The 12,654-nt window shown below is 45.9% G+C and overlaps 1 protein-coding gene across 1 annotated transcript; it reads right to left on the bottom strand.

Annotated features, from left to right (window-relative positions):
- Positions 1-511: 511 nt before the first annotated feature.
- Positions 512-10,041, bottom strand: LOC132399709 (phosphoenolpyruvate carboxykinase, cytosolic [GTP]-like). Its single transcript, XM_059980388.1, has 9 exons — positions 9,887-10,041; positions 9,297-9,550; positions 7,772-7,953; positions 6,738-6,941; positions 6,437-6,624; positions 6,167-6,329; positions 5,662-6,018; positions 4,046-4,141; positions 512-1,733 (listed from the first exon to the last, which is right to left on the bottom strand). The coding sequence occupies exons 2-9, from the start codon at positions 9,518-9,520 to the stop codon at positions 1,279-1,281; spliced, it is 1,869 nt and encodes a 622-aa protein (XP_059836371.1). The 5' UTR covers positions 9,521-9,550; positions 9,887-10,041; the 3' UTR covers positions 512-1,278.
- Positions 10,042-12,654: the final 2,613 nt, after the last annotated feature.

Consider the following 12,654-nt stretch of genomic DNA (forward strand, 5'->3'; position numbering starts at 1 on the left):
CTGGCTCATAATTTCCTTTAATTTGCTTCTCTCTCTTCTTAAAGAGCGGAGTGATATCTGCGATTTTCCAGTTTTCTGGAACTATTCCAAAATCTACTAATTCTTGAAAGTTCATTACTAATGCTTCAACTATTTCTTCAGCTACTTATTTCAGAACCCTGGGGTGTAGTCCATCTGGCCTAGCTGATTTATTTACCTTCAGACCTTTCAGCTTCCCAAGCACCTTCTCATTAACAGCAACTACATTCACTTCTGCCCCCGACACTCTCGAATTTCTGGCATATTGCTGGTGCCTTATGCAATCAAGGCTCACGTCAAAATGTAAGTTCATCCTCTATTTCTTTGTCAACAGGAAGACTGAAGTAGTTTGAAGTGGCAGCTCATTATAACCTTCTGAAAGGAAATCAGGGATGGACACTAAATGGTGGCCTTGCCTCTCATGCTCACATCCCTGGGAATGAACAGAAATAACAGCCTCCCAAAATGACACAATTAAATAAAATTCTAAGTGTAGAGAACATATGAAAACACTTTATTTTTAAGCACCAAAATATACACAACAATCTTTCCTCATAGAACATATGTTATAATGTAAGTTCAGTCAAAGACAGTTGTAGAAAAATATTTTATCGTTTGAATAGACTAACATACTTTTCTTTAATAACTGATTTGGGCTTCCAGCCTCACTATCAGCTGCTCTCTGATGGATCAAGTTTGTATCTCTGATATATTACAGGTTGTCTGTCGCTGAGGCCGTGACACTTGGTCGCTGACTGCACCTTGCCAATGATTTAATTACTTTATCATAGCTGATAGTAAAGCTGAAATTATCTGGCTAAAGGTATCCTGTTCCATGGTGCTAACTGGACAGCACGCTCTGAAACTCCGACAGGAACTGTAATACGGGCTCAGAACAGTTGACCACAAGATTAAGGTCCTGTTCTCTTCACACAGGCTACAAGCAGTTCTGCAACAGATTCTGAGCATTGGATTTCCCCAGCCAGAGTGTACTTTCAAAGGCTCTGTTAATATAATTGTCTGTGGTACACAATGCAGGTGGACAAGTTGCTATATTTGACTTTAGATGCCCACTTCAAGGAACATTTTTGCCCTCTTATCATTTAGTGAAAAAATTACAATTGTAGGCACAGCTCACCGATGTTGTTGCGTATGTGTATGAATCTCATTTACTGTCTCAATAAACACCGCAACAAAACAATTAGAGGCCATTTTTTTGGAAAATAATTATGTTGTTCTATTCTTTTCAGCTGATCTTTGTTACAAGCGATTTATTCTCTGCTCTAACTGCAGCAGCTGATTAGCTATGTCTCTGGGAAGGTCGTTGTTGACTTGTTCTTCAAAATATTTTCTGATCTCTTTTATTTCCTCTTCCCAGAACTCCCTGTCGATACGGAACAGCTCATCCATGTTCATGTTAGCCAGGCCGTCAAGGTTCAGAGCTCCATCCTTGGGAATGAAGCCCAATGGAGAGAACTTAGCGCAGTCCTCCCCCTCGATCCTCCGGAACACCCACTCCAGGACTCGCGAGTTCTCACCGAAGCCCGGCCACAGGTAGTTGTTGTGCTTGTCCTTGCGGAACCAGTTGACGTGGAAGATCTTGGGAAGCCTTGAGCAGGGCCTGTGCTCCATGCTGAGCCAGTGGGACAGGTACTTGCCAAAGTTGTACCCGAAGAAAGGCCTCATGGCAAACGGATCGTGCATGATGACTTTACCTGAGGAAGAACGAGAGAGGAGTGGTGAAGAACTGGTGCCCGGGGAAGTGTGGGGATCACTGTGTCATGCGCCTTCAGTGTGCAAACAAGCTCCTTCACAACACAACCCTCGTGCTGGACTCAGATGGAAAGGCATGGCTTACTGGTTTCTGTTGAGCAAAGCTTCATGTTCGTTGCATGCACCTTGCTGTAGGAATTTCTGAAGTATTAATCATGGGAGGAGTGAATTGGAGTGTTGTTTCCCTTCTCAAAAACCACTGCTGTGATATTCAGAGCTGTAGCTTTCTTGTATGTTGTTGTGCTGTTACCACTGGGTCTATGATACTGCAGGGTCCTGCCTGAGTATTATTGAGCTCGGTGTCCCTATTTCATTATTTTGTTTTACCGACTGGTTCTGCCCTGTCCTGATGTCACAGCCCTCCATGTTGCAATGTTATTTTCCTGTCAGGATCCATGATAAAGGATTCTGTATTGATTGTTGCTGCGCCCTCCATCCTGCTGTAACACATTGCCCGCCCACACGGTTGCAGTAGTCCCTGTCACTGTGTATTGTACCCTGCCTCGCCGCACTCCCTGCCCCAGTTGCTCCCTCGTACACACGGTTGCAGTAGTCCCTGTCACTGTGTATTGTACCCTGCCTCGCCGCACTCCCTGCCCCAGTTGCTCCCTCGTACACACGGTTGCAGTAGTCCCTGTCACTGTGTATTGTACCCTGCCTCGCCGCACTCCCTGCCCCAGTTGCTCCCTCGTACACACGGTTGCAGTAGTCCCTGTCACTGTGTATTGTACCCTGCCTCGCCGCACTCCCTGCCCCAGTTGCTCCCTCGTACACACGGTTGCAGTAGTCCCTGTCACTGTGTATTGTACCCTGCCTCGCCGCACTCCCTGCCCCAGTTGCTCCCTCGTACACACGGTTGCAGTAGTCCCTGTCACTGTGTATTGTACCCTGCCCCGCCGCACTCCCTGCCCCAGTTGCTCCCTCGTACACACGGTTGCAGTAGTCCCTGTCACTGTGTATTGTACCCTGCCTCGCCGCACTCCCTGCCCCAGTTGCTCCCTCGTACACACGGTTGCAGTAGTCCCTGTCACTGTGTATTGTACCCTGCCTCGCCGCACTCCCTGCCCCAGTTGCTCCCTCGTACACACGGTTGCAGTAGTCCCTGTCACTGTGTATTGTACCCTGCCTCGCCGCACTCCCTGCCCCAGTTGCTCCCTCGTACACACGGTTGCAGTAGTCCCTGTCACTGTGTATTGTACCCTGCCTCGCCGCACTCCCTGCCCCAGTTGCTCCCTCGTACACACGGTTGCAGTAGTCCCTGTCACTGTGTATTGTACCCTGCCTCGCCGCACTCCCTGCCCCAGTTGCTCCCTCGTACACACGGTTGCAGTAGTCCCTGTCACTGTGTATTGTACCCTGCCTCGCCGCACTCCCTGCCCCAGTTGCTCCCTCGTACACACGGTTGCAGTAGTCCCTGTCACTGTGTATTGTACCCTGCCTCGCCGCACTCCCTGCCCCAGTTGCTCCCTCGTACACACGGTTGCAGTAGTCCCTGTCACTGTGTATTGTACCCTGCCTCGCCGCACTCCCTGCCCCAGTTGCTCCCTCGTACACACGGTTGCAGTAGTCCCTGTCACTGTGTATTGTACCCTGCCTCGCCGCACTCCCTGCCCCAGTTGCTCCCTCGTACACACGGTTGCAGTAGTCCCTGTCACTGTGTATTGTACCCTGCCTCGCCGCACTCCCTGCCCCAGTTGCTCCCTCGTACACACGGTTGCAGTAGTCCCTGTCACTGTGTATTGTACCCTGCCTCGCCGCACTCCCTGCCCCAGTTGCTCCCTCGTACACACGGTTGCAGTAGTCCCTGTCACTGTGTATTGTACCCTGCCTCGCCGCACTCCCTGCCCCAGTTGCTCCCTCGTACACACGGTTGCAGTAGTCCCTGTCACTGTGTATTGTACCCTGCCTCGCCGCACTCCCTGCCCCAGTTGCTCCCTCGTACACACGGTTGCAGTAGTCCCTGTCACTGTGTATTGTACCCTGCCTCGCCGCACTCCCTGCCCCAGTTGCTCCCTCGTACACACGGTTGCAGTAGTCCCTGTCACTGTGTATTGTACCCTGCCTCGCCGCACTCCCTGCCCCAGTTGCTCCCTCGTACACACGGTTGCAGTAGTCCCTGTCACTGTGTATTGTACCCTGCCTCGCCGCACTCCCTGCCCCAGTTGCTCCCTCGTACACACGGTTGCAGTAGTCCCTGTCACTGTGTATTGTACCCTGCCTCGCCGCACTCCCTGCCCCAGTTGCTCCCTCGTACCTTTGTGTTCAGCTGCAGCTGTAGCCTCTGATCTCATGACCGCCCCGATGAACACTCCGTGCTGCCAGTTGAACGCTTCGTACACCAGAGGGACCCCTGCAATGGGATGAGAGCGTTTTGAGATATGGGTAAATGCCCGTTATATTGTAGAACACAAGTCTGTAGCTGCAGAGGCACTCCCACAAACTGTTATTGCACTGGGTCCCTTTTCCAGACTGACATCAAAAAGTAGAGAGTTTGTGGAAATAAACGTAAAACCTTAGTTAGCCCACACTTGGAGTGCTGTGAACTGCTGGGTTCTGCACAATATGATGTTTACAAAGTGCAGCAGGACTTGCATGAAAGATGCTCCAAGATTTTGCCTATCAGGAAAGAATGTCAGAGACTCCTCATGTTCAAGTTAAACTTATTATCAAAGTACATTTATGTCACCATATATGTTCTGAGATTTATTTACTTGTGGGCAATGACCATAATAGAATCAATGATAGACAACCAGTGTAAAAATACAAAAAAAAATAATACTAAATAAGCAATAAGTATTGTGAACATGAGTCTTTGAAAGTGAGTCCATAGGTTATGGGAACAGTTCAGTGAGGGGGCAAGTGAAGTTGAGTGAAGTTATCTCCTCTGGCTCAAGAGCCTGATGATAGAGGGGTAATAACCATTCCTCGACCTGTTGCTGTGAGTCCTATCCTGTACCTTCTTCAGGATGACAGCAAAGAGAGAAGAGCATCCCCTGGGTGGTGAGTGTCCCTGCCTTCTTGCAGCAACACTTCATGTGGATGTGCTCAGTGGTGGGGAGGGTGATACCCTCGATGGACTGGCCTGTATTCACTGCTTTCTGTAGGATTTGTTTTTCTCGACCAAAGAGATTGAGGCTTGTTCTGCTAGAATTATGGGAGAGTTTGATAGGGTGGGGATAAGCAGTACTGTAGCCACCATCAGTAAATCTGCACTAATTACATCACGCAGTTTAAGGGCAAACCCCTGAGGATTCAGCAAACTCTGTCAGGTGCGTTGCCTGTTGCCTTCCCAAGGGCAGTTAGGCTGAGATCATTTTAATGTACTGTACCCGTTTTATAAATGAAGCTTCACAATGTTCACTGGAAACATCACGTTTAGCCTAAACAAGCTTCAGTGATGAACTGTTGGGGAATGGATGCCGGAGGTGGGGTGGTGCGTACAGCATTGCTCTTTCTTGGACTAAGTCACTGGAGCCTGCAGCCGGTGCAGAGGCTCACCGTAGCAGGTGCAAATTTGGGACATACATGTGCTGACCTGCTGCTGCAGGGGAAACTGGCACCGAATTAGTAGGTCAGGGAAATCGCGGAAATGTTGCCCATTTGAGCCGCACACCGGCACTGGTCCACGCGCTGGAGCAATGCCAACATGCTGAGTGCACGATGGAGGAGAAGGGAGAACACAGATGCTACGTGACTGTGTTGTGCTTTAATCTCCTGCACTGTACATTTGCTTGTTTTAGGACTGCCTGGTTCCAGACACTTCTGCTTGTGAGTGTTCACCTGCACATTGGGCAGTTAATCCTACATGATGCCAGAAACCTATAGGCTATGTAGCTTGTTAGTGCTGTTTTATAGAATAAATTGCCTTACCATTTGGCCTTCGCCCTCCAAATATTATTGCTTCAATAGGAACGCCTTCGGGAGACTCCCAGTTGGGATCTATGATCGGACACTGCCTGGCGGGAGCACAGAACCTGGAGTTGGGGTGTGAACAAGGTTCCCCATCTTGCTCAGTCCACCTTTTGTTCTTCCACGATGTCACTGTGACATTGGGGGGCAGAGTTTCATTGATGCCTTCCCAGTAAACACCGCCATCACTGGTCTCTGCCACATTGGTGAAGATGGTGTTCTTGCAAATGGTCTCCATAGCGTTTGGGTTTGTATTCATCGAAGTCCCAGGGGCGACACCAAAGAAGCCATTTTCCGGGTTGATTGCCCGTAGGTTTCCTAGGGAAAGGAACAAGGAGGCCAGGTTATTAACAGATCCGTCCATATTCACACCATGCACAATGTTCAGAATAAACTGAACACCTTCCCTTAGAATTATTTTGTTTTATCTGCCTTCAGCTATAGAGAAGTGTCAAAGTGAACAAACCTTGCTGATCAAATTTCATCCAGGCAATGTCATCTCCCACACACTCCACTTTCCAGCCGGGCAATGTTGGGTTCATCATGGCCATGTTTGTCTTGCCACAAGCACTGGGGAAAGCTGCAGCTATGTATTTTTTCTGGCCTTTGGGGTTGGTTACTCCCAAAATCTGTGGAGGGAGGAGAGAGGCTGGTGAGAAGCTGAGGGCAGAAACACATTTCTGAGAATCTTCAGCTGCTGAATGACCCTTCACCACGAGCAGCTCCATCTCCTTACCAGCATATGCTCAGCCAGCCAGCCCTCATCCCTGGCAATCCTCGAGGCGATGCGCAGAGCAAAACACTTCTTCCCCAGTAGGGAGTTCCCACCGTAGCCACTTCCAAATGAGATGATTTCCTTGCGCTGAGGGATGTGGGCAACCAGGGTCAGCTCAGGATTACAGGGCCAGTTATTGACCAGCGGCTCTACACACAAGAGGCAGATTGTCACCGGAAGATCAATACATAATCGGACACATCCCCCCAAAACACTCAGACAGCAACAACCCTTTCTTTCAAACAGTAGGATGCACACTCACTCTTCAGCGGTAGGGGACAGCCCACTGAATGGAGACACTTCACAAACTGGCCACTGCCCAGGGACTCCAGCACAGCCGATCCCATACGGGTCATAATCCTCATGCTGACCACAACGTAGGGCGAGTCTGTGAGCTGAACACCGATCTTGGACAGAGGTGACCCCACAGGTCCCATACTGAATGGGATCAGGTACATTGTACGCCCTGAAGAACGAAAGCAATAAAGTCGGTCTTAGACACTGCTGGGGTAGAAAATCACTGACAGATAAATCCTTATTATTGAAATGTTAATTCAGATTTTAGTCACTGCACATATCTACTCTGAAAAATATAGTAGGATTCCTGTGGTTTGTACAATCTGTAAAATTCAGCAGGTTCTACCCTGTGAAATACGGTAGGGTCTCTGATTTGTACAATCTACCCTGTGAAATACGGTAGGGTCTCTGATTTGTACAATCTACACTGTGAAATACGGTAGGGTCTCTGATTTGTACAATTGAAATTGTGAGATACGGTAGGGTCTCCGATTTGTACAATCTACCCTGTGAAATACCGTAGGGTCCCTGATTTGTACAATCTACCCTGTGAAATACAGTAGGGTCTCTGATTTGTACAATCTACCCTGTGAAATACGGTAGGGTTTCTCATTTACACAATTGAAATTGTGAGATACGGTAGGGTCTCCGATTTGTACATTTGAAATTGTGAGATACGGTAGGGCTTCTGATTTGCACCTTCTACTCTGTGAGCATCAGTAGGACTATTAGATTTGTACAAGCAGTGCTATTAGGAAATTTGTTTGTAATATCTGTGTTTGTAAGCTGACGTTGTCACTGCAGGGTTAGGTGTAGGGTGACACAGATCAGAAACCATGTTAGTATCCTGAGTGGTGAGAGATGTGGCCAATGGACACGTAGCTGAGGCTTGGACAGATCCACATGGAAGGTTCAATAACTCTGGCATAATTATTACATTGTGAATGAGCACAACTCACATCAATGTACAGGAGTGGAAGGTTGAATTAATGCCTGTACCTTTCATACACTCTGGGAATCGTGCATTGAAGGCCTTTTCAAACTCCTTCTCTGACAGCCATCGCCCGAGCTGGCTCACTCCGTTCTTTGCTATGGGAATCGCTTCCCTCTGCTCGGGGGTCACAATCACAGTTTTACTCTCCACACGAGCAACGTCCTTGGGATCTGTGCGAGCCAGCCAGCTGTAGGTGGTGAAAGGTGGTGAGAATGAGCAGTGGTGACTCGTCGTTAAGGTCAGTCAATCCTCACAGTTACAGCCTCACCACCACACCACTGTAATGTGTAATCATTCAGAACCAAGGGCGGGCTTCTGCCACCAAAACTCTAAATGCCCAAGCCAGTTCTGTAAGGTGGGAGTTTTGTGTTGAATATAATGCACATGTGTGGGGTAAGGCGCCAAGGGGATGGGACAGTGAACTCTATGCATTGTATTTTCTAACTAATATGGTTGTGCCTGTTGGTATGTGGTGTTCCTGAAAGAGGCCTGGATCCATGTTCTGACTCTGTAATGATCAGCCATGCTGATATTTGCCACTTGCTTTACATCAATGAGTGTTCCTCCCTGTCACTTTGCAAACTAGAAGTTCTCCCTCTGTGCAAAATGTTACAACAAGTGGATCACTGCACATTTGCCATAAAGAGTGTGATGATATTATAGGTATGTGCAGCTAATTAGTTGCCCTAGCAACCTCAATCAAGTCCTGCCAACATGTCGAGGTAGTGGAAATAATGTGCTCACAAAGCATAATTTGTTTGTTACTATTATAGGTCAAGCAACAATTCCTCAAATTTTCACTTTGTTAACCTCTTGTTTTACTTTGTTCTTCACTACTGTACAAATAACTATTTCTTGCTGACCTCAGTATGAGAATTCTTGCTCTGTGTTGGGTGTTGCAGGAACTGGATCCCTGCTCGTTCACCATCAGATAAAGAGGCAGGCCAAGGCCATTTGGCCCCTCGTGCCTACTTTGCTATTCAATGGCTGATCCTCCACTTCCTGCACTGACCTCACATTCCTCATTTCCCCTAAAATCCAGAACTCTATCAAACTTGGTTTGGAACTCACTCAGTGACTGAGCCTCCACTGCCGTCTTAGGCAGAACACTGCCAAGATTCACAACACTCTCGTGAAGATATTCCAGTCTGATTGCCTTATTTTGGAACTGCGACCCTGGTTACAGAATTCACAGCCTGGGAATCCCATCAAGCACGTTAAGAACTTTGCATGGATTATTATTAGTGCAATGTTAATTAGTGCAAGGAAAAATAATTATATAATATTATATAATTGTACGTGCAGTTACTTAGGTGCCCTAGCATCCTCAGCCAAGTCCTGCAAACAAAGGATGGAAATAGAGTGGCTAGTATTCTGAGGATGGGCTGTGCTTTGCACATAACATTTGTGTATCAGGCCTGCTAGTGCTCGTTACTGATGTTCAATAACAAAGGTATATATGATGTACCTAAACTTGCCATGCACAATAAAAATATATGAAGAGAAACTAGGCGAGAGGAAATTACTCACCAGTTCTGGTACTTGTGTAGGCGTTTGATCATTCCCTGCTCCTCCATCAGGGACAGCAGCTGCTTGTTCTCTTCCTCGCTTCCGTCGCAGATGTGGATGCTGGCTGGCTGACACAGCTTCACACTTTCTTCCACAAAGTCTCTCACCGCAGGACTCAACTCATTCAGATCTCCATGCACCACTTTCAGGGTGCGCAGAAGCTGCGACTGGAGCTGGGGGGCCATGTCTTCCCCGATAAGCGTATCGCCAAAAACCTGTAAAACAACTATGTCACTGTCGCATGCAGTTCCTTGATTATAACAGACTGTCTTAAATGTACATTTTCTGAATGTGTCCATTGTTTAAAAACTTTTTTTCAGAATAAGCATAATAATAAAAAATGTCAATAATCTGGCTCTGCTTGTCTGCCTTGTAAGGAAAAAAAATCACAAAACAAAATAAGATACACAGGAGAAACACAACAGAAATAGAAATAAAAAATAACTCCCAGTAATATGCAAAAAAAAACAGCTGCAATAAATTTTAACCTCATGAGTCTGAGCTGGAAAATACATCCTTTCTCAATTGCATCTACTTAAACAAACACTAACCAAGTGATGTTCACTCCCTCTCTTGTTGATCGGTAGCCCGGTCAGTTCTTTAATCTGAATTTAACTTCTTTTCTTTCGAGCAACCTTAACTCTGAAGTTCTTCAGGTGTCTGATGACTTTTCTCTGGACTGCCTGCGACTTTAAATACAGAATTAGCTGGTCCTCTCCACCAACCACTTTGGATAAGGGGCCTGCTTGTGATGTTCGTCACAGATAGAGGACCCACCTCACTGAGCACGCAGTTAATACGTAATCCAGTGACAGAAATTTGTACTTTTAATAAATGTCCTAACAATTAGACATCAATCGATAGAAATGTGCAAGAGCAACACGTCTTCAAATATTTTAATACATAATCCAGCCAATACCCTGTTTCGGCAATCAGTGATCAATATTTGTTAAAATGTATCTTTTTCTATTAGTGTTGAGGTTGGCAAGTTGCTGCATATTCCAGAATAGGACCTTGGACCAGCTCTGATGCAAGTGGATGGTTTGTTTTCTTGTTCTAAAAATTGCTGAATGTGATAATGCGTTGTTCAGTCAGGGACATTGCCTCTGCTGACTGTTCAATCAGCTCTTTGGAAAACCAGGCACACCTCCAGAGCTCAATAGTTGATTGCATGGACACTGTCACTGGCTGCTGATTGGCTAACAGCTGGGGGCTCGACTCAGGTGTGGATTCGGCTCACAGTAATGGTTAGGCTTAGAATGGAATGAGGAAAACAAGAACTCAAATTGGATTCATGTCTTTTAAAATCTTTAAGCAGCCTGTAGTCAATGAGACACTATTAATGTCCAGTCACTTTGTGAAGGAGGAGGCTCCCACAGCCAACTGTCAATATGTATGTGAACAGAAATCTGAAATAAAGACAGGCAATGCTAGAAATGCTCAGCAGGTCAGGGAGTATCTGTGCAAGGAGAAACAGTGTTAGTGTTTTAGATTGAAGATCCTTATCAGAAGAACTTACTGTACTTGAAAAAGAGATGCATCTGTTAATCATAAGCTGGAACAATTTGATTCATACTGGGAAAAATGGTTTAACTACATAATGCCTCATAGGCCTGATTTTATTCTTACAAATCAATGAATCTGTTGTAAAAAAAAATCACTCCTACTTGTACATAGTTCTTTCCTTTTGCTTGTCTTTTCTTTCCACCCTTTTCTATAAGTGTATACCCCAGATAAATTCTTTGTGGAGATTTGTGATATATATGATTATATGATATATATGTACAATGTCTGAAATACATCTTATGGAAATATTTGTTTGATGATGAACTTCAATAAAAAAATAAATTACAAAAAAAAGGAATGTGTCTGAATGGAGGGCAAATATCTGTTCTTTTAGAAAGTACAATGGGATAAATCTTTGAAGAGGATAAATCAGCAGGTGAGAAAGAAAAAGCCGTACCAAGAATGAACCTCCCAGTGTCTATATGCTCATAGGACCATTTCTTTAATATCTTACACAAGTGCACACACGTGTGTGCATTCCACTTCTTCAGTACGAAGCATAAGGTGAATTTCTCTTCTACTTCTGACTCCTCTGGTTCTACTCTCAGAGTCATGATGGCTGCCAAATATGTAATAGTTATTGGTTGTTAAGACTTAGAAGTGTGGCTCGCCCCTTTGTGTGTTGACTGGTCCAGTGTAAGGGCTGGCAGAAAACCGTGTCCTCTGCAGAAACTTCCAAAGGCTGCCTTGCTCTCTCTCTTTCTGAAATACCGCTTTGCAAAAGGCAATCTCCTTTTATAGAATGAGATATCATTGCCTTGCTTAAAGTATCAGTAATCCACCAGTATCCTGGAGAGATATTGAGCTAGCAGAGCCATGGTGGGTCACCCTGTGGAAGTGTCATATTGGAGAAGCACCAAGGAAAGAAAAGGAACATGTTGTGGGAAAAGGGAAAAATCTACAACGCTTGTCTGCTCTTAGGTTAAAGCAGGGTAAGTTTCCCCTCAAGTTTGGTTTTCTGTCAAAATCCTTGAATCTGTTTAAAACTCCTTGTACTCTGATATCTGTTATCTTCATTCCGAACCAATATCATGCATCTCTCAGCCTGATTAATTTCCAGTTGATAAAGTGGAGTTGGCTACGACTGACATTCATTTCTAGGTTTGCATAAAAATTCTTCAGCTGAGTAAGGAATGAGCCTCGTTCATGGAGCTGGAACTGAGATAGAGAACATCAGGGAAGTGATTTAGCAGTGAAGGTACAAATCCAACAAAAGCTCTGCAGTTGAGGTTGGCTCATGGCTTCACGAATGGAAGCGGGCTGAACTCCGGATGAATGTGTTGTTGAGATGGAGGAGCAGGTCTTGGCCAAGAGTGGTGGGGTTTTTATGGGAGCAATTACCACTGGAGCACCTGTGCTCATGGAGAATAATGATATGTACCTTATTGATCCCTCATCGCTTTGTATGTTTTGTCTTTACCTCCATGCAACTTGAGAGTGCCCCTTCTTGTTCTCCCCTCATTCCAACCCTGCCTGTTGTGCTTCTCATTTCAGAAGCAGAGATAGCTGCAGGATACTCAGATGAAGTCAACGATTGGGCTACTACTTGAAGTAGTAACTCCTGGTTATAGATGGATAAAGAACAAGAACATAAGACATTACAGCACAGTAGAGTGACATGGTTTGCAATGATGGTCCAAGTGCAGATGGAAAACACTGAAGCAGATTGAACAGTTCAGTGAATTTTAATGAGAATTGTGCAGAACAAAAAGAAAATATTAAACACTAGGCCAACAGGGTCATTAACTAAAAC

This window comes from Hypanus sabinus, chromosome 9 (genome assembly GCF_030144855.1).
Source record: "Hypanus sabinus isolate sHypSab1 chromosome 9, sHypSab1.hap1, whole genome shotgun sequence".
Lineage (NCBI taxonomy): Eukaryota > Metazoa > Chordata > Chondrichthyes > Myliobatiformes > Dasyatidae > Hypanus > Hypanus sabinus.